Raw genomic sequence first — 22,393 nt, 5'->3', positions numbered from 1 at the left:
AATTTCTGTTTGTGAAATGTTGTGTTGATTCGTTAATTCTAGAATAACACTTTTGGGTTACAGACTAGACCCATCGAATTTTAATCACATTTGTAGATGTATCGAGCATCTTATGTATACAGAATGTCTCAATAACCCCTGCTTTTTTAAATATATTTTCATTCATTAATCGATACAGCCCGACAGTCTCTGTAAAAAAGAAATATGTCAATTAATTTAGGAGATATTTTAACTTTAATTTTGATATCTTGGTTATCTGTTACCGACGAAAATTCCAAGTTAATTATTTTCTAGAGTATTTCAGAAGAACCGCAGATAACAGAAAGTGCAATTTAAAAAAAAAAAATCGATCTTTTCGACTTTATCAGAGGTGTATGTAGCCCTTTAAGTATGCTTGCAGACAATCTTGATTTAAAATTATACCACCAGTGTCGAATTTCAATTCCGTCTTGTCGTGTTTTAAAATTTTTGCCAACTGTCTTTCGTCCTTTTAATTTGTTTGCAAACCAAACGTGCAAAATTCACCGCGATCGAATTTCTTCGTAAAAAATTTCACGTAGATCGGTGTCAAACGAGCTTAACGAGACGACGTCGCGTGATTTCACGTCAACTGCTTTGGCTCCGGTGGTCGAGTAACGCGGTCGCGATTCACAGACCACTCGAAAGTTTTGGCAGCCGACGCGGCGAGGAAATATTCGCCTGCTTGGTAGTTTCTAGCCAAAGGAGCCTCTCGTGTTTCTCTTTTTTTGCAAACGGGCAGAAATCCAGAAGAGAGAGAAAAGAGCGGCGAGCGCGATTTTTATCGAGAGAGCTCTCCTCTCCGCTTGTTAGAAAGTGTGCACTTTTGAATCCTCCACAAAAGAAGACTCACCATTTTAGTCTTCTTACTCACTTCCGCAGAGATCTTCCCATCGTAAAACACTCGTGCGTATGCGAACTACTTATTATGAATTTTAATTGTAAATAAATGCACACTGGTAAGAAACGTGTTACCTTGAATTGTGAATCTCTTTATATAATGGAACAAACTAATATCTAATTCTATTCAATATCAGTTTTTCGCTCCTCTTGGAAAATTACACAGTGGATCAAAAAAAGTATTGATACATCTAGTTTCTCGACGATGTTTTCATGAAGGGAATCAGATGTGTCAATACATTTTTATCCATTTGTTACATTCGTCCTCGTCTTGCCGTTCCAACAAGTTGCTCGCTATCTATCGTATTTCCTAGCATGTAATACTCCTTATATAAATGGGCCCAAAATATAAATGGACTCTTGTCTATTTGTTAGACGGAAGTTAACATTAAAACTACCAATTCAGAATGACCGATTTGCAATTTCCCATATATATAATTTTCATATATTTGTAACAGTATATTTTTAGATACCTGAGGAATTTTAAATAAAGTATTTTAATAAGAAGCCCGTGTTCTTTAACTTTGAATGTTTAACTTTCTCTTACACTTTAATTCCTTTGCTACGAACGTTACACTTTAAAAACGTTCGATTCATTTCCGATACGAGAGCGAAAAGTCAAAAGAAATCCGGCGAAGCGATTTGTATACGCGTCGGAACAACACTCGTTCATCGCAACGTGAAAATCGATAAGGAAAAGAACCGACGCGTCGTCTGCCTGTCAGAATCTTGTTCCTCGGGTGCACATATAATACGGATGCTTCCCTCCGTTGTTGCATACGTCTCCCGGTTTCCCATACGATAAAACGACAATGTTCCCACCTGTTGTTTATCATCTTTCGACCGAGGGAAAAAGATATTGCGTATTCACCCTCTCCTTCTCTTCTGTCGGTGAAGCCCCGTAGGTAAACGATGCTGTTTTGTACCGTTATATCGATTCGTTCTTTTTTTTTTTCTTGTTTCTTTTATTCCCCTCTCTTTGTCTCGTTGGTGGATTATTTAATCCTTCTCGAAACGGATTGCTCTCTCTCTCTCGACAATTAACGCATCTGGAGTCGAATAATTTGATAATTTAATTATTGTAACTTTGCGCCTGTGAAAAAGGATATTTTTGAAAGTGGAATATTATTGTCTCATCGAGTCCTTTTACAAGTTTTTTTTTTTTTTTTTTTCATCGGCAATCGTGGCATTAATAATTTTTACGTGTGAAAAAGAATTGAATTTAGAATACTTTTAAACGTGGATGACGAAATAACGCATGGAAGGAATAAGAAAGAGAATTTTAAAGAGAACATAGTAAATTGAAAGAATGAAGGAATAATTAATTATAATCGGGCTGCAGATTTTTATGCATTCTTGAATTTTCATAACGTTCACATAATTAAAGAAATGGAACTTGGTAGAGAATTGCTTCTTTTACATAGTATTATAATTAATATTGTAATTCTTGGATATTTTTGCATGTTACCTTGTGTTTTTATGTGTTTCATTATTATTTTTTTTACAAATATCCGACTAAATATAATTAATTATTTTCTTGTTCTTTCTTATTATCTTTCCTTTCTTATTCCTTTCATCAGTATGTTATTTTATAAAAATTTCCTTATATTGACATAAGAATGTTTTCCTAACACACCAACAAACAAGATTCTAAGTAAGATGTAAATCATTCTGCAGTTGAAACATAATTCTAGTAACTGATGCAGAGCAATATGAACCAATTGAAAAATCCTGTGGGTCGTGGATTCTTGTACATTTATACATGTGCAAACTTTAAAGTGCCAAATTTCACACAACAATTACAACATAAAAGAATATATAAAAAAAGATGGAAAACTAGAGTTTCTATGATATATTTTGTAGGTAAAATAATTGTCTATCGTGATTCTCTTTCCTTAAACTGTATTCTTAGGAAACCTGACATCGATGACGTGCTCCGAACGAACATGAACAACTCGGCGGACACGTGAAAAAATATTATATTCGCCGTTTCGAACAATCTCGAGGAACACGTTAACGTTCGCCCACAACGTACTTACTTTCACTCGATAAATAGCAACGACGTCACATCTCGTAATTCGAACTTGGAAACGCGTTCTTGCCCGCGTCGATGTCGCTATCGACGCAATTCGACCCAGGCGCAACAGGGCGCATCCGGCTCGGTGACGCGAAATCATTAACCACGCGCGATATTTCCCAACGCAGAGAGAGAGAGAGAGCCAACTATTCGCCAATGTTTCCGCGATGTTGGCTCTCGCGTTGCTTTGCACATCCAGCTGGAATTCCAATTTGAACGATTACTCGTTTCACTCCGGAGAGAAAAGGGGTCCGACGATCGAAACGGACGACGAATTTTGCCAGAAATCTCACGCCATTCTGCTGCTCGCAGTGAAACGCAGCATGGACACGAATTTTCGTCGTCGCGAAGAAAGAAACCGGTTGAAAGTGAATCGTTAACGCGACAAGCCCGAGCGATTTAGGATGTCGCGGTTCATTTCATAGGATAACGATAAAGAATCCGAGTGAATTTTCAAGTCGACGTAAAAATTCGGGGGCGAGGCCGCGAGAACCTCCCCCCGTGGGTTCTTCTTCTTCCTCGAATGTGTAAACGTGTGTATCGGGTACGTTGGCGGGTGGTTGGCGAGCACACTTTGGCGCAAAAACAGAGTCAGTGGCGTAATCCGTGGCTCTTTAGCCGGTCGTAGCCGGTCTCTCTGGTTTCCTCCCCCGTTTCTCCCGCAGGATGCAGGAGCGAGCGTTGGACGAGAGAAGAGAGGGGGTGGGAGGCAGAGGGGGAGGGTGTACACACTATACACGGAAAGGGTCACGGGTTCTTCCTGTCTTAGTGGTGTGGCGTTACCATGGTAACAGACTGTAAGCCGCTTAACACCACCCTCTATACACCCTTTCCACTCGCTGGAATCCTTGTGCTTCCGACGTCGAGTCAACCCACCCCTGGCTCTGCGCGTCGTTCGCGTTGGCGAATGTCGTTTTTCCCTTTGCTCTCCCTTCGAGAGATCTCCCCTCTCGGCTCCGCTGAGAACCATCCGCGCACGTTTCTTTCTTTATTCCTTCCCCCCGCGGACGTGGAAATTTCTCCCTATCTTGCGGACAGCCACGCGAAAACGCTCGTCGTTCTTCCAAGCCGAGCAAGCGAGAATACCTCCTCTCGCTTACTGCTGGAAAATCGAAGATCGAACGAAACGCACAGCTTCAATCCGCGGTGCTGCGTTCGTTTTCCAAATGAAGAGCGACGCTCTTCGTTCCCATTCATCTGTGAATACTCGTTTGGCATTCAGCTTCTTCGATCGTTCCAGCGCGTTTAATGCGACGATGGGGGAGGGGGGGATGATGGGGGAGAGGCGCGTTCGAAGATCGAAGGAGCCCGGGAATGAAAAGAAATCGCGTTTCGAAGCCGAGTGTGTTTCACGGGGTTGGAACAGGGGAGAACGAAAGGGGAGGGAGGGAGGTCGAGAGCAAAAGGCGATGGGGGTGCTTGCTGGCTGCACGCGAAGCGGAAAGACCGAGGGGAAGAGTCGCGTGTCCGTTGAGAGGAAGCGAAGATGTGTGCGCTCTGCTGACGAGGAATTGAATGGAGGGTGAAAACCATCCTCGGAATCACCGACGAGAGAGAGAGAGAGAGAGAGAGCTACCGGGTGGTATTCTCTGCCTGTTATTTTCTCGTTTTAACCGGTGGTGAGGAAGAGGGAGACTTTTTCGCGCGCACGCGCGTCTCTCGGCTGGCGAGCCACCGGCAAAACGCGGATAAGGGACAGAGAAACCGTCCGTTCGTCGTCTCTTCCTTTGGCAACCACCGTCCCAGACAAAGGACCACCCGGATGTCGACGTGTCCTATCTCGTTCTTGATTTAAAAGAAAAAAAAAAGAGAGAGAGAGAAGTAGAAAAAATCGACTAGGTGGGAAGAGAGAGGAGTGGCGGCGGGAGGTCCGGTAAAGCGAGCAGGGGAAAAAAAAAAAAGAGCAAACCGCGGAAGAATGAATTCACGCTTTGGCGTCTTTTCGATGAAGATCGATCTGGTTTGAAAGCCCTTCCGAGCCGCTTACTCTTTTCATCCGAGAGTTCCCCGTGGAATCCCAGATTCGTATCGCTGGCAAACAGTCCCGAAGATCGAAGTACCGCTTTTCCTTCTTTCTGTCGTCGATGAAAAGCGAGAAAGAAAGCGGCCGCGGGAAGAGGGAAAAAGAAGGAGAGAAACGATATCGTTCCAACTGCCGCGTGTACAAAATAATCGCGGAAATACACGAAAAGCAATTGCGTCGAACGACCATCATTGGACAGTATAATACTGTATCGTTCGGATCGTTAACGTTTATCGTCGCATTATCGTATTATCGATTTTATTGTCGCCTGTCCAGTGCTTCTCCTTGCTTGCTCTAGCTGTCGTCGTCGTCGTCTCGGTGAATTATGCATATTTCTTCTAACGAAGAAGAAGAAGAAGAGAGGGGAAAACCTGAGATCAACAAGGTCGACTTGTACATTATATCAGATAACGATTTTATTTCCAATGAGGAAACCTCGCGGTTTATTCAACGCGTTTATAATGGCCGATTAAGAGATTGACCGATTGACTACCATATTAATAAAGCTGTTGCAATGAAAAAGTTGATTTACTTGATCGCGATCATTGCTGATCTTGTAGATTCGTTCTGCGAAGTTTGTTGTTTTATTAGGGGTTCAAACCTAACCCATCGACGTACGACAATATACGGTTCGACTATCAAAATCACTGAAATCTTATCATTTTACGAATTGAAGCTCTCTCTTACGACAATCTACATTCCTCAATCATACCAATCCAACCTCAAAACAATTCTCCGTTGAACCAGCTGACTTTCATCAACGTTGAAAGACAGCAAGCCACCGATCTGCTCAACGCTTCTTATACGTTGTCTCGAGGTCAGATCGGCACGTGGTGATTTTGATTGGCAAGGAAAATTGTTTCGACGATTTTTCATGTCGTTGAAAAAAACTTGTAAAAGAAATTGTCTTGATTCATTGTTAAGTGCATTTACTTAATTGACTCGAATAACTTTTGCACAAAGTGTTTCCTCGTGTTTTTAATAATTACGGGAAAAATCGGCACGTATACGTCGTACAATAAATAATTGGACACTTAGTGAAGACTCCATTAAAAGCTTGATATTTTTGTTACGTCGTGACAATTACGATTGACGAACGTTTTCCTGTCGTTAACTTTTTGCGCATTCATATTCATTTCTAATAAATGGCCGACACTTCGTAAAATATATGTATAAGCTTTTTACGACGCGGTTTAGAAACACGATATCTCAATCGTACTTGAAATCATTCTGCAGACTTTTCACCTCGTTAGCATAATATTGTTTATTGTTCTCATCAATTGACTGTATATGTTAAAATTAAATTAGTATACATAATACCATAGATAATGTATAATTGTAGTATAACAATTACAATGCAGTTGTCTTTCAAATATTCTGAAAGCAAATATTATCTTCTAACTATAGCGACATATACTATACTTGTTATCATAAATATAAATATAAAAAAAAAAAGTCACACGACATCTCATCTCTATACTTGCATACGTGTCGGAAAATAATACAGCATTTTGACAAAAATGAGTCAGATTGATCAACTTGAAATGATCGAAGTTTCGAATTTTTTTTTCATATTAAACTCGTCGTTTGGCTTAGTTTGCGTGAAAATCTAATGCCTAATTCTCAATTCTGTTTCAGGTCTCCAGCCTGCTAGCACCAAAGCTCAACCCACCACGATCAGCAAGTCTCACAGACCCAGTTCCGGCGTTTTACCTCAGGGTCATACTCCTGGGCCGGGTCCTGGTGGTCAACAGAGTAGCAGGAGTTTTGCCGCCGCTCTGAGAAACCTTGCAAAACAGGCAGGGCCGGCACCTCAGGAAGAAGAACCTCGAGCGAGCCCCAAGAATCGAGCGCCACCTCCTCTGGTTAGAGGTCCTTCCCCTGCCAAGGTGAGTAATCGTTGCGGCCGATCGACCTCCTTTCCTTCACCTTTTTCTTCTTTTTTTTTTTTCCCCTACCTGGTTCGCTTCTTCCAACGTTTCGATGCTTTCTAGGTCCCCGTAAACGGAAACAAAGCTTGTCCCTTGCTCTTGAGAGCAAACTGGCGATTAATCATGATCAAGAGGCAAGCAATAATTTATTACATTATTGCAAAGGGTCTCTTCAAATTTTCATAGGATTCTTCCAAATTTTCTTCAAATTTACTTGAATCGTCAAGGAGTATTGCGGGCTTGTAGACAATATAGCGAAAATATTTGGAAATCATATCATTTTATTTTGTACTTCGTAGATGCAAAAATGTTAAATGAATCCCTGGAACTATTTCCCATCAATCGTAATAAGTCGAGTAAATTGATTGAAAAGAATTTCAAATGAAAATGTCACAATATAGCAATGAATGAACTATTTAAAGTATCGAACGGATTATAAAGTACCGTGCAGATAATCTTATAATCAATAATTAAAATAATTGATTCGCTTGTTAAAGATTCAAAGAGTACAATATACATACATGCTATAATGTATTGAATAAATAAATCAAAAGATATATATTTAATCCTTTAACCGCGGTTAACGTCAGTAGACATTGAGGCAAAATTCGCGTAATGCCAATAACGTCGATAAACGATTTTAATGTTTTAATCATCGTGCCTGAATGTACGCAGAACTCGTGTATCTGAAATGAAATTAATTTATATTACGCTATCTATTTATAATAATTGAATTGATTTTGTCATTTTCCACACACACACACACACACACACACAATTTCTCAAAATATAATCAAAGGATTAAAGACGAATGCATTCTTAATTTGCCACGTACTCGTCATTCGGTGTTAAATTTTCAGATATCTGGAAATTTTAAGCGCTCGAACAGTTAATAGCGAATAAACTTGACGAGCCAAAGACATCTCACCTGTGACATGGCCTGCAATTGAAAAAAGGGCAAAACGATTAACGAACGAGTGAATTTCTGCTTTTAGGAACGTTCGACGCACGAAAGAAGACCAGAAGAGATGCCCTCGTTGTACACGAATGCGAGACCCGCGGACACCAGTAAACATAGCGTAACTGCCGCCGCTTCCGAATTGCTGGCCCGTTCCGGTTTTCAACCGTACCGGCCTGAACATCATCCGGCCCACGCTCCACCGGCTTTCGCCCTGGATCCTGCGGCCTACAATCCTTATCATCACGGTCTCTATCCACCGCCACACCTTCAACACGCTTATAGGTAACGTCGTGTACCGCATAGCGCGCGTGATCTAACACTGCGAGTGTAGCTGTATCACGAGCAAAATCGCGCTCCTGTTTCCAGACGAGATTCCCTACAAATGTCAGACGCATTTGTATCGTTGTTGCAACGCGATTTTAAACTAATTAAGTTAATTCGCCTTAGACGAATGTTGCGTCCAGCCGAAAGAAAGTGTGTCTGGTCGTCGAGACAAGTGCGTCTCTGACGCTTATGGATAATTCAACGCTTCGCGGCAGAGTTTCTTACAATATGGTGTATTTCAATCATTCGAGCTCGTTCACCCCCCTCATGCTTGTCTCGTTTGCATTCATTGAATGGGCGTCGAACGTAATAAACGAGCATGAATTGGTAAGGGCAAGATTGGAAAAGGATAGATAGAGCATCTTCTCGTTTGATCTGGACGCACTATAAGCGTCACAGATGTTCGATGGAAATTCTTACATGGTGAAAACAGGAACGCGTCTCTCCATTTTCGTATCGATATAAAATACCATCTGACGCTTATAGAAAGTCCCAATGTTAAACGGTGCGCGCCCGTTTCTGAACGTCTGTGGTTGCGTGTAACGTTTTTGTTCTACTTTATTACGCAGATTAGAGGAACAGTTGTACTTGGAACGGTGTGGAATGCTGAGACCGCCGTTATTTCCTGGTTTACCTTCGTATCCTCTGTACGGGTTAAGATACAGCCCGGACATGCTACCGCCTGCATCCCTCGGACTGATGTCTCCCGTGATGCACGAGCGGTAAGTTGAGAAAGCTTGAGAAACGGTGCGAGAACGGTGTGTCGATCGGACGATATATATACCCGGGGGGATCGATCGAAACCATCGTTTTGTTAACGGGCTGTCGATTCTCGTTTCAGATTGAAGCTGGAGGAGGAACACCGGCTCAGGCAAGCACGGGAGCAAGCCGCGTTGCGGGAGGAGGAGGAGAGGAGAAGAGCTGCACGAAACTCCGCTCCTGCAGCCCCGGTACCCGCGCCTGCACCTGCATCCGCCGATACTGCAGGTGAGCGAGTCGCTCCACCCCCCACTGCCTTTCATTAAAAAGAAAGCATCGATTACGAGCGATCGCGAGACTTCTGTCCCGCCGCTTGTTACACGCGGAAATAACCTTGTTTCTCTTCTCGGTTCACTTTTTCTTTTTTCTTTTCTCTTCTTTTCTTTTCTTTTCTTTTCTTTTTTCTTTTCTTTTCTTTCCTTCTCGTGCCTCTTTTTATGCGAGAGTGTCTCCGGCGACGTTCGATCGTCGATCATCGATCATCGACGCGCTTTTCACCTCTTACCTCCTTCTTCTCGACGATTTTGTTCTTTTTCATTCGTACGATTCGGCGATTTCTTCTTTTCTTTTCCCTTCTCTTCTGCCTTTCTTTTTATCTCTCTCTTTCTTTCTCTCTCACTTCGAGCTTTATGCACGTGTGAAAATTTACGCGGCGCGTAAGACATTACTTCGTAGGGGAAAGTCGATCTTCCGTTTTTTTTCTTTGTCGATGTTGACAATCGGTGCCAAGCGATCGAACCATCGACGAGAAAGTTGAATGAACCTGTAAAATGCGAACCGTGGACAGTTCACCGTGAACTGGCGTTGCGGCGAAGAGCGAGGAGAAGTCGTTGCAGAATATACATACACACCTGAACTGTGAATGAAATCGAAACAAAAACAAAAACAAAAAAACAAAAAAAAAAAAAAGGAAAGAAAGAAACATACTACGCTTCTAATTTTAATCTAGATATAATCAAAGTTATAGCCATAGCCAATCGTTTCTTATAAAAGGTAGGATCGATATTTTTTAGATAAGCGTGTAACTCGACCAGCGAGTTTTGTTGAGCTTTTCGTCGTTTATCCTTCGGTTTTTACATATTTTTTTCTTCTCCTTTTTTTTTCTTCTTCTCTTTTCCGTTCTTTTCGTGTTCTTTCTTTGAACGAGAGAAGAACAAAATACCGTTCAACCGTACCGTACGTAACGACAGTACCAATCCAGTGATCTCTGTTCGAACGCTTCGTCGTAATCGAAGAGAGCGATTGGTACGCCGCTTGTCCTAAGTTTCCTAGAATTAATGGAAACGGTGCAAAAGTGTCAGTCGCATTCCCGAGATCCCGATTTTGTTGCGCGTTGACCGAAGTCAGACTTATCGGCAACTGCGACTACCCTCTTGTCCATATTAAAAGAATAAGTCGGCCTTCGGTCGGCCGATCATGTCGTATTCGAGGCATATATGTTCGAAATGATTTCTGTAGTGTTGGAATGAAGTCTCTGAATCATGTACAATGATATGTTCGTTATGTAGTTAATCGTTTTTATAGTTAGTAACGTCGTGAACGGCGAAACTTCAACATAAGAGTGCACATCTTTAGTACGGAAATACTTGTCTTTATCGCCACTGCAGTGGACTTCCGTTTGGAGGATACACGGTCACACGTAAAATAATTTTACGTAAAGTAATTTTATTATTTCCTTCATTTCAAATCGATTATTTTCCACCGATGAATAATTCGACTTTATATTCGCATCTTTCACATAAAATGTGTACGTGAAACGAATGTTAACTGTAACTGTAGTTTAAATCGATGGTTATCAATCATGACGTTCCCTTCCTTTTTCTTTTTTCTTCCTCTTTTTCTTTTTCTTCTCTTTCCTTGTTGTATTTGCTCGTTTCGTTGATTTCGTTGATGTGTTTTTCCCCCGTTCTCTTTTATTTAAACAATTGGCCAGACAACGAGCGAGAAAAACCGCTGCTCGTTTCTCGTCCTCGATTGCAGCTGAACTCGTCTTTGTGCCATTTTTTTTCGAATCGTAGTGCACTCTTGCGTTAGTTCCCGCAACTGTTTTAGAAATTTTGCAATTAAACAATCAGTGTTGAAATAATTTCTCTTAATTGTAGCAAACACATTCTATACCCATTGCTGACTTGATCCACCGATGTATATAACTTTGTCACACATGTTCTTTTATCAAAATTATACCGTTTTTATATAATTTATTATGTAAACATGTATATTTGGACTATAATTGAAAATAAACATTGCAAAAAAAAAAACGTGATCAAAATTCTGATTGACTTGGAATTCTTGACCCTCGATTCATTTTCTGAAACAGTTTTGGGGAAGATTCAGCGGTCTCGATCGTTCGATAACTATGTCAGTTTCCTACGCGCTGTCTACGATATAAGACGCGAGCGTCCCGATAGCAAGCGAGATATTTCGTAGAGCCGATACAGTAGTACGTTATCCGATTTTCTATTGAAGTTCTATTAGCAATCATCCCCAATACTTCGAACTGAATACACATCATACAGCCATTTCTTGTAAGGACAAATTGATGGATCGCTCAGGTAAGTTGAAACGGAAGGCGAACGAATGGTCGTCGTCTCCAAAAAAATTGTCTTCCTCAACCTGTTGCGACATGATTCGTTGTCCAGCGTCGGTGCACGATGCGCCAACTCTCGTGTTCGAATGCGCATTCGTTTCCTTGGAAGATGCGATTATCGTATCCCGAGGGGGCAATCACGAGCGAATACGAGATCCGCTTTAGATCGATTCGAGGCTGATCCCTCTTGTGAAGAACGCTTCTCCTCGCGCTTTCCGAACGGAACAGACCAACAGACGTTTAAAACGAGACACGGAAGGTTGAGCGCGCATCACGCCCCGGACTGTTTAGCGTCGAACGAAAGAGTATTGGTTGCGTATTGAGACGTAAAAATGGCTGTGCGTGTCCGCTCTACTAAGTAATAAATCGACAACAACATTAGATCAGTGGAAGATTACCAAGCACTGTGTTCGGGATTTGTTCCAGCTAGGAAGCCGACCATAGCGGCTCAGATGCATAGCGACCGGGAGCGAGAACGCGAGAACAGAGATCGGCCAAGCGGGAGCAGTAGCGGTGGCGGCGGCGGCGGCGGCGGCAGCGGAGGCGGCGGCGGCGGAAGCGGTGCGAATAGCAACAGCAACGCTAATAACTCCAACAATGGTAACAGTAACGTTGGATCTGTCGGTAATAGTCATCATCCATCGAGAAAAGAAGAGCAGTCTTCCGCTCCTCCTCCTCCGCCAACAGTAGCACCGCCACCACCACCACCACCACCACCACCACCACCGCCACCACCACCACCACCACCACCGCCACCACCACCGCCACCACCACCACCACCACCGTCATCGGATCCAACGGCAACAGCGAACATCTATCACTCTCGTTTGTCAACGTTTCCGAATCCAACGGCTCCCATTGGACCACCACCGTCCTTGGGTTCAGCAACTATCTGTTCCGTCAGCTCCGCGGCTATGCCGCCTCCTTTGACTTCTACTCTTCCCCCTTTGAACCTTGGACCTCCGCCAGCTATAAGTTCCGCGCCTATCGGTGGCCCGCCGCCTATTCCTTCTATACCCTCTATCTCGTCCTTAACGCCAGCGGTAATTGGACCGCCGCCACCGCCGCCACCTCCATCCCTAACTATGCCCTTGGCGCCTATCATTTCTATACCTTCTCTCCATTTGCCCTCCGTATCCTCGACTACTATTCATTCTAGTCAGCATACAGCTACGATAATGAGCAGCGCGACAACTACGGTCACAACTTCTATATACCATCAACAACAGCAACAGCAGCAGCAGCAACAACAACAGGTGCAACAATCGTCGCAAGCACCATCGCCGGTAACATCGTCCACACCGTCGCAACATCAGCAACGTAGTAGCAGCGCGGCCGGTACAACAACGAGCAATAGTTTGTCGAGCAGTGGCGGCACTATGACAACGCATGGGACACACACTCTAACGACAGCTAATGCGATCCCCTCGATTATGAATAGCGTGAATCATATGACCACCTTGACTCACAAATCGCCACCGTTGCCTCACGGTATTCATAGTTCGAGAGGTAAAGACGCCGGTACGGTCGCGATAAGTACGACGACGAACGCTTCGAGCACGAGCACCAGCAGCAGCACGATGATCACCACCGTTACCACAACGAACACGTCGGCGACCACCCAGCAACCGGCTTTCGTCAGACCGTTCGAGGATTCCTTTCGCTCTTCGTCGAAGCCTCAACCAAGACCCGTCGTGAACAGCCACAACCATATCATAGCCAATCAAATTTCTTATCAGGAATCGCCGGTGAAATTGGCGGCCGCTGTAACGACAACGTCGCACACTATCGCCGGACAGATAATAGCGGAGAATTCCATCGCGGATAACACGAAGAGCACGAACATTCAACAATCGTTGTCACACCCGATTCCTTATCCGCCTCAACAATTTCATCATCCGCATATACCTGTCTCGCATGTAGCTAGTTTGTACAAACCGCCGCCGCATTTCTCTTCTTCGTCTCCTCATCAACATCACTCGCAAGCGAAAGTGAACGTACCGGCGTTAACTACTGGCAGCGCGAGTAACAGCAGCGGCGCGGTAGCTACGACCAATTCCAACTGCACGAAACAGCAAAGCGGCGCGCATCACGTCAACGAGAGCAATTCAACGGCGACGGTGGCTGCGACCGTGGCTCAACGAAACGAGATCTCTTGTTCATTGTCGTCGTCGTCACCGCCGTCATCGTCGTCCCCGTCGTCGTCATCCTCGGCGTCACCTTCGATGTCGTCGAACGTCGTTAATTGCATATCCGCCGACAAAACGGCAGGGAACGTAAATTACAACAACGGTAACAACGTTGGCCCTGGTCATGGGAACAAGATGATGACGAATCACACGAACTCGTATCACAAGAACAGCGCGGATATACCGACGAAGGAGAGCAAAGTCAATTCGTGCAACGAGAAGATGGAAAATCACGCGAAGCAGCAACCGATTGCGAATCAGTTGAATCATTTGGGAAAGAATTCGCATCAGGAAAAGCCGTGGACGCCCCATTTGACTTACGAACAACAAGGAAAGGGCCCGCCACAACAACAACAACAACAACCACCGCCACCACCACCACCACCACCACTACCACCACCCACTTTTCAACCTATAAACTTTAATCTCGCGGAGAAGGAGATTAAACCTGAAGTAGAGTCTAAGATACAGAGCGATCAGAACAGCGTTTTGTCCACATTATCGTTTCAACCGAATTTTAAGTTCAGCATAAACGACATCGCACAGAAGCCTATAGATACGACTCAGCTGATGCAGAGTATCAAGTCTGAGGAAGTTTTGCGTACCTGTCAGAACGTTTCCAATGTTCTCCTGCAGATACCAAAATACCAAGAGAAACTGTTGAATTTCTCGAATGAGTTGAAAACCGCATTTTGTTTCACCGACAAGTGCAATAATTTGACTGAGATTTCCGTGAAGTGCGAACCAGCGGTATTAAATGTGCCTGACCTGAGCAAAGCTCTAGTCAAACAGGATGTTACGAGCGAAAAGTCTTTTCTTGTACCTGAGAAGCCGAGGGAATTAACGTCCTCGTTAGATCTAGCCGAGAGGAGAAGGAAGAGAAAACGGGAAAGAACGAATACAGGCCTCGCGTGTAGTTCCGATTCGGAAGGTGAGGAAGAAACGAAAGACATGGATCTCTGGATTATCAAAGGTCCACCAGCCAAGTTGCAGTATTCCGAGAAGAAGCTTGCATTCCTCGCCATGTTCGGTCTAACTACTTTAAGCATGAGGAATGGTAAGTACGAGCAATAAAGTTTCTTGCTGTTTGTTTCTCGTCCACTGTCTACGATGTTAACGCTCGTGAATCGCTTTCTTTTCCTTCTGCCTATAGAAATAGAGCTCTGTAAAGTGGAGAAGAGGTACAGATTAAATCCAGATCCACCGGAAGTACCTTTGGAGACGGATCAAATGGTCGAGTCAGTATTACCAATACCACAGGAACATCCGGATGTATTGCTCCACACGCCAGATTTTGAACCGAAAGTTGGTTTTCTCAGGACCATAGGCCTCGACGTGATGCCTCCGAACAGAAGAGATGGCAAGTATCGGCGAGACAGATGTTGTCCTTTTGTTTCTTGTCGGCTGTCGATAGTTATTGTTATAAATTAAATTTTCGAATTATTACGACTGAGAATGAACATTAAAACAATTATTACAGAGGCAGAGATAACGTGGCAGTACGTTCTGCAAGATCGTAAAAAACGGAGAAGTTCGAACACCGTGACCGCGTACTGCGAAAGAATTGCCAAGGCGTACTCGAAGAATCCACCAACGTTACCGAAACCGCCACAAAAGATGAGACTTCTAGACAGAGTGAAAGTAAAACAGGTTCCAGAACGACCACCGCCTCTACCACCTTTGGTTCCAAACATAGTCTCGATGGGTTATCCTGCTTTGCCTATGCCCGGTGAAAATGGAGTGAAGCAACACTGCAAGATCGTGGATATCAAGATCGTGGATGAGAATGTAGACGATCACGTCGGTGGGAAGAACGAAAGACCCAAATGGACCGGCATCGAGGACATCATGCTAGCTTACAGTGAATATTCCAAAGGTACGACAGGATGGTCATTTTGCTTCATCGACTGATGTCGAGCGTGTCGTTGTCTTCATTTCATTTCCCATCTTACTTCTTTCGTTTCAGAGAGAGCATTGGAGAAGAAAATTTTGACGAGCGAAACATCAAAATTGGTAACACAGTCGAACAACTTGCGTTCTGAAACTATTCACTTAGAGCGAAGGATATACGAACTGCTGTCCGCGAGAACGACTCTTGATTCGGAGAGACGAATGCTCAGTGAAAAGATTGAAAGGATTAATGCACTTGTTAGGAACCTTAGGTAGCGATGCGTAACGCACAACACGGAAACTCACTCATCTGTGATATTATCGAAGGGTTAAGGGTCGTTAGCATACAGTACCAAATATATAAAATCTTACGATACATTTAGGCAAGCGACAAAAGGTCGATGAAATGTGTTTTATTGACCAAATGTACAGCAGCAGCCTTTCGTATTTTTTTGCGACTAAATGTACCACGCGACGATGCTCTATACAGAGTATAAAAGTTCAACAGCAATAATAATTGAAGGTACGTTACGACGATCGCCAATCCATCATCTTTGTATTCCGTAAATGATGATCGTCATATCAACAGACACACATACACGTACACGTACACAATATGAAACAAGTGTAAGAACGATTGTATAAAACAAAATTACACCTACAAATATACACGCACTTCTTAGTTGATCACTGAAGTGAGATTATAATAAAGATAATAAAGATTTTATAGTTTCAACTAACGGCTCTTAGACCCTAAACTATAAATAATTGTAATTTGTATCATAATATTTTAATGAAAAATAGACAAATCGTATAACTTATTTTATTCTGCGTAATGTGGACTCTATGTCAGATAATAACTTGAAACAATATGATATGTCACAATTTGTATATGAGTCGATCGTTGATATTACCTGGTATAAAAGGAACGGGACATCTAATCGCGACGTTCATCGAATCGGTTCAATGATAATCGAAAAAAAAAAAAACTTATTCTCCAATATATAGACTGTGACTTTTTTTTTTCATTTTGCGTCGTAAATGGGGATAGTGTATGCGAGCTCTGTGTTAACGAAAATTTTCAAACACGTTGAAACTATGAACCACAGACTGCGATCATAATAAATCTGGATGCGAAAAAAAAAAAAAAGAAAACGTCGAAGCTGTAGAACCGTAACAATTACTTTTAACTTAAAAAAATGTTTCGAGATAGAAGCAACTCTAGTCTACGGACATTCGTAGAATGCAGGAAAATCACGTCTGATTCCACGAAATCAGAACAGTGATGGTTCTTTCCTTTCGATGTCCATTGTTCACAATAATGAACGCAAAGGCCAGTGAATACAAGAGAAATTAATGTAACAACAGCAGTGAGGTACTTACGTAGGTAAAGTGACTTAATTTAAATTGTTTTAGTTTAAAACATGAGACATCCGCGCGAGCACATTCCAGATAAAAATATGCTTGTTACCCAATCTCCAACATTCCACGTTCGAATAGTAATCGGATCGTAAACAATATTGAAAAGCGAATAAAATTCATTCTATTGCAAAGAAAAAAAAAAAGAAAAGAAAAGCAAACTTTTTTTTCTTACGTTCAACTAAATCAATGCTATATTATACTAATTTTAATATCCTAGTACTTGTATCTCACTCTACTCTCCGAGTATATTGTTCAACTATTCATCGTAATACCTCCAGTATGTATAATATGAAATCCATTTATAATTTCATCGTTTTGTTCATTGAGTGCCTAACGTTATCCTACATTTGTAAATATCATTATTTTTATGTATTGTATAACAAAATAAGACCACAAAAATATTTGTTGGTCTCTGATCTGGCCAAAACGAGAGCCTAGGAGTAAATTGTTGAAAATATGAATTTTTTGATCTTTGTTCTTTATTCCTCCCCCTTTCACATAGGACACGAAGAAATCTACTTATGATTGATAATTAGTTGCAATTGTCCGGTTGATTTTGAATCTTCATCACACGGAATACGAGATGTTACATTATTAAACAAGTTTAGAATCATAGATTCTATTATCTTTATTAACTTGAAATAATTACAAATTTTCAGTTGTTTTCGTCGATACTGCCCTCTATGTCGAGACGCGCGTATTTTACGCAGGCTGTGTAATTCACCGCATAACGTGAAATAGCCACGATAGAACGACAAACCTGAAGAAGTAAAAGCCAGCAAAAGTGTCGTTAAATAAGTCGTATTAATAACAAAAAAAAAGAAACAATACTTTCTTAATGTATGTATAATTATGCTTGTATCTCTATGAGCAAACGTGATTTAAAATAATCTCTTTCATTTCATATCTAGGGATTTTAATGGAAAGCCGGCGGCGCCACGAGCATGGTTGCGGCAGAACAAGGTTCCCGCGCAAACCAGCACCGACCTAACTGTCGCCGCCAAAATATCTGACGTACATACGCATAACCGTCGTCGAGCAAGGTGGACGTTCATTCGCTGTTCGGTAGTCGGAGGAGAGGCATCGGTCATTGCTCGTGTTTAAGAAGAATTTTGAAGGAAATACTGTAAAAGATGTCAGGACGTGGCAAAGGTGGTAAGTATCGTGTCTACTTCGCCTGAGTATGATATTATGGATTATTGGAAGACGTTTGTGTGCTTTGTTTCAGGAAAGGCTAAAGGAAAGGCGAAGACCCGCAGTAGTAGGGCAGGGCTGCAGTTCCCTGTCGGGAGAATCCATCGCCTTTTAAGAAAAGGAAATTACGCGGAACGAGTTGGTGCTGGAGCACCTGTTTACTTGGCCGCTGTGATGGAATATTTGGCAGCTGAAGTACTCGAGTTAGCCGGGAACGCTGCAAGAGACAACAAGAAAACGAGGTTGGTATAACGAGCCTTCCNCTCTCTCTCTCTCTCTCTCTCTCTCTCTCTCTCTCTCTCTCTCTCTCTCTCTCTCTCTCTCTCTCTCTCTCTCTCTCTCCTCCCTCCCCTCTCAGTTACCTCCCTGCCTATTTATCTATCCATTAACTTCCTTCTTTTCGCAATTATAAAAACGTCTTTTTCATTTATTCTGTGTACACAATACTTTGTACAATTCATTTAATTAAACAAATTGATACACAATTATTTTATTGAATTTGAATGCAAAGATTCAATTTTATGTAGCATAAAAAATCAATTTTTAAAGATGTTACTTTATTCTTGTATTATTGTCTTGGTAAAATTTTAAAATGTAATTGAACTATTGTTATAGATTGTTTATTACTCTATCAAATTTACATCATGTGTATATTCTTACAAATATTTTTGTTCATATTTATGATTAAACAATATCTTTGAATACTCATGAATTGCTAGATATACACAATGCTCTTTATATTTCAGGATAATCCCACGTCACTTGCAACTAGCTATTCGTAATGACGAAGAATTAAATAAATTGCTCTCAGGTGTAACAATTGCTCAAGGTGGTGTCCTGCCTAATATTCAAGCTGTGCTTCTGCCGAAGAAAACTGGTACTGGCGGATCTGGGAAGGGAGATAAAACATCCCAGGAATATTAATAATCACTAGAATAACCTTTCTAACTTAACAGTACTTTAGGGCTATATCTTTGTTTCTTGAGCCATTATGAAAACTCAAAATCTTTGAAACCTACCAAATTACAATCACTGTTTCAACATTGTAAAATTGTCTTAGTTTCATTACAGTCTACTGTTTTTTTACCAAACAACATTTTTCTTTTTAGCTAATGTAATTAGCAATAGTAAATTGTATTATTGCTTAAGATAAGTATCAATTGTCATGACTGACTTTGTATTTTGTTTTCTTTTTCCTAAGTGTGTATTAAATTTTCAGTGATCTGTGACAAGTATAACATTTTAAATATTTTTGTTAATTGTAAACAACATTTAGAATGAAAATAAAACATCATTACTCTTCACTTCACAATATTCTTTTAAAATTCTAGACCTTTGTACTATTAACATGTTCCTTGCATTTCTCAGAATTCTGTAAATAAAAAGCTGTGTTCAAACATGATTATATTTTTAAAATTTAATTTCCTGCGAAATAATTCCAATCAGTTGATTTTTACCACACATTTGGTATAGAATAGACCAGACATTCTATACTTTGTTATGCTATAGGTTTCATGAGTCACCTAACTCTCTTACCATTTTCATGTCACATGCAACGTTATCGATTCAGTATAATAGTGGGTAGTTCAATCATCGATTAAATACAGAATAGATGTGACATTAAATGTAATTCTGTGTCTCTAAATTTGAATCTTTGCTTGAAATGAAAAAAATTTATCTGGTAAATACAAACATTTGTTCATTTAATCTGTAAGTCAATCATAATTATAACAAACAACGAATAACTGCTAATAGTGATAAATTATCACAAACGAGATATATAAATAGACCTAGCATCTTATGGGTTTTCTTGGCTGGGGATCTGAAATATCGACATAATCACTGGTTCTTTAGCGCACTCTACGTTTAAACAACAATGAATTGAAGAACTACATCAAGTAAAACGATAGAAGTAGTAAATGCCCCAGGAATATGATTTTTGAAAACCAACTACAGTGTTGTCAACAGCGAAGTCTTCTTCGATCGTTTCTACAATTTGTACCTGAAACAAATCCAAAAAACTGAAAAAGATTGTTAAAATCTGTAAAATATAACTATTACTTGCAGTTGAATGAAATATCATATTGATGAAACAATTTTTCACACTTAGTCACTTTCTCTGATTTATATTTCATCTTTTTAAATCTTTAGTGCCTATATCTCTATATATTTTCTGTAGCTAATACTCTCTGTCAGTTAATGTATCTAAAATAAACTTATATATTGGATTAGTATTATAATAAAAGGCAAAATAAAAAGATCAATGAAGATATGTTACATAAAAAGAGCAATGAAGATATGTTACATAGGCAAAAAAATATCACATTACTGTCAAGATATTATTTGATAATTTAATTCCTATACCTTTACTCAAAATTTTGAAACTAAAAAGAAAGTAACTTTAGTGATTGGATTTAAATTAGACCGAATAAGTCAAAAACTAAAAATTTATCTTTCTTACAAAGATGAAAGATTCGATTAAAATAACACTTTACTTTATCATTTAACTTCTATCTACCCGTTATGTAGGACAAAGAATAGAAAGAATTATGTTAAATATCTGAATCTTCAAGACTATTCCAAAAACATTTTGTACACATTTGTACACATTTGTACACACTTCTACATATATACTTAGAATATTTAATGCAATGATTTTGTCAATGTTATTCTGCCAACAATATAGAAATATTAAAATAATCCATTGTTCTTTTATCTCTATGATTTTTAAGATGCCCTTGTACTTTGAAAACGGCAACTAGTTGCACCATTCCACGATTGAGGTTAGATTGTACCACATTCACAATATTTAAAAAATACATCATGAGAAAATAAACAGATATTTTATTAAATATTATTAAAAACAATACATGCCACCCCTTGCAATTTTATGTTCTCCGAATACAAAATCCGAATTTCCAGCAAAAAGTTCTGCCTCGATTTCGAGAAATAACAGTTCAAAAATTTCTCCAAAAAAATCTCTGTATCAGAAGAAGCACTAAACGCCGGGCATTGTCGTGCCAGCCCCTATACTATCCATGCTTTCCTAATAAAAAACACGCATTTTCAACCACAATTTCCCGCTCGTTCACGAAGTAAAAGAGCTTGAATGTTTTTCGAAAAACCTTTCTATCATGAGAACCACTGCTACGCGGTCTCTGTCGTGCCACCTCCTATAGTATCATGTTCTCCTGATACAAAATACGAATTATCAGCTAGAAATTCCTCCTCGTTCACAAAATATTACTGCTTGAAATTTTTTCGAAAAACCTCCATATCAGGAGAACCACTTATCTTCGAGATTTGTCATGCCACCTCCTGTAGTACCATGTACTCCTGACACAAAATACGAATTTTCAGCCACAATTTCCGTCTCGTTCACGAAATATAACAGCTTGAACGTTATCAGAAAAACGTCTGTATCATGACAACTACTGCTCTGCGAGTCTTGTCGTGCCACCTTCTGTAGTACGATGTTCTCCTGATACAAAATACGAATCTTCAGCCACAAGTTCTCGCTTGACCACGAAATATTACAACGTGAATGTTTGTCGAGTAACCTCTGTATCGTGAAAAGCAATGCTCTGCCAGTTTTGTCGTGCCACCTTCTGTACTACCATGTTCTCCTGATACAAAATACGAAACTTCAGCCACAAGCTTTCGCTTGACCACGAAATATTACAACATGAATGTTTGTCGAGTAACATCTGTATCATGAGAACCAATGCTCTGCGTGTTTTGTCGTGCCACCTCTCGTAGTATTATATTCTCCTGATAAAAAATATGAATTTTCAGCCACAATTTCGCGCTCGTTCACATAATATTACAGCTTGAAGGTTTATCGGGTAACCTCTATATCATGAGAACCACTGCTCTGCGAGTTTTGTCGGGCGACCTCCTGTAGTGTCACGTTCTCCTGATACAATATGCGAATTTTCAGCCACAATTTCCCCCTCTTTGACGAAATATTACCGTTTGAACATTTTTCGAGTAACCTCTGTATCATGAGAACCACTACTGTGCGAGTTTGTCGTGCGACCTCCTGTAGTATCATGTTCGCCTGATACAAACTACGAATTTTCAGCCACAATTTCCCTCTCGTTCTCAAAATATTACAG

At 40.8% G+C, this 22,393-nt stretch overlaps 2 protein-coding genes across 3 annotated transcripts in view; both read left to right on the top strand.

Moving 5' to 3' along the window:
- Positions 1 to 17,542, top strand: part of LOC122530328 — a 66,323-nt gene extending 48,781 nt beyond the window's left edge. The window contains exons 8-16 of one of the 2 annotated variants that reach the window (XM_043657170.1): positions 6,657 to 6,907; positions 7,945 to 8,192; positions 8,804 to 8,956; positions 9,076 to 9,221; positions 12,007 to 12,836; positions 14,106 to 14,826; positions 14,923 to 15,129; positions 15,250 to 15,645; positions 15,736 to 17,542. In XM_043657170.1, the coding sequence (XP_043513105.1) occupies positions 6,657 to 6,907; positions 7,945 to 8,192; positions 8,804 to 8,956; positions 9,076 to 9,221; positions 12,007 to 12,836; positions 14,106 to 14,826; positions 14,923 to 15,129; positions 15,250 to 15,645; positions 15,736 to 15,935 (3,152 nt within the window). In that variant the 3' untranslated portion in view covers positions 15,936 to 17,542. Of the gene's footprint in view, positions 1 to 6,656; positions 6,908 to 7,944; positions 8,193 to 8,803; positions 8,957 to 9,075; positions 9,222 to 12,006; positions 14,827 to 14,922; positions 15,130 to 15,249; positions 15,646 to 15,735 lie in introns of both variants that reach the window. The other variant, XM_043657169.1, reaches the window with a different exon arrangement.
- Positions 17,543 to 18,079: 537 nt separating this feature from the next.
- On the top strand, positions 18,080 to 19,448 carry LOC122530327 (histone H2A). The gene is made up of 3 exons (XM_043657168.1): positions 18,080 to 18,236; positions 18,310 to 18,517; positions 19,022 to 19,448. The coding sequence occupies exons 1-3, from the start codon at positions 18,215 to 18,217 to the stop codon at positions 19,197 to 19,199; spliced, it is 408 nt and encodes a 135-aa protein (XP_043513103.1). The 5' UTR covers positions 18,080 to 18,214; the 3' UTR covers positions 19,200 to 19,448.
- The last annotated feature ends 2,945 nt before the right edge of the window (positions 19,449 to 22,393 follow it).

Source organism: Frieseomelitta varia, unplaced genomic scaffold, assembly GCF_011392965.1.
Source record: "Frieseomelitta varia isolate USP_RPSP 00005682 unplaced genomic scaffold, Fvar_1.2 scaffold_338, whole genome shotgun sequence".
Taxonomy (NCBI): Eukaryota; Metazoa; Arthropoda; class Insecta; order Hymenoptera; family Apidae; genus Frieseomelitta; species Frieseomelitta varia.
The sequence above is the reverse complement of the archived record's forward strand: the minus strand, read 5'-3'. Positions and strand labels throughout refer to the sequence as shown.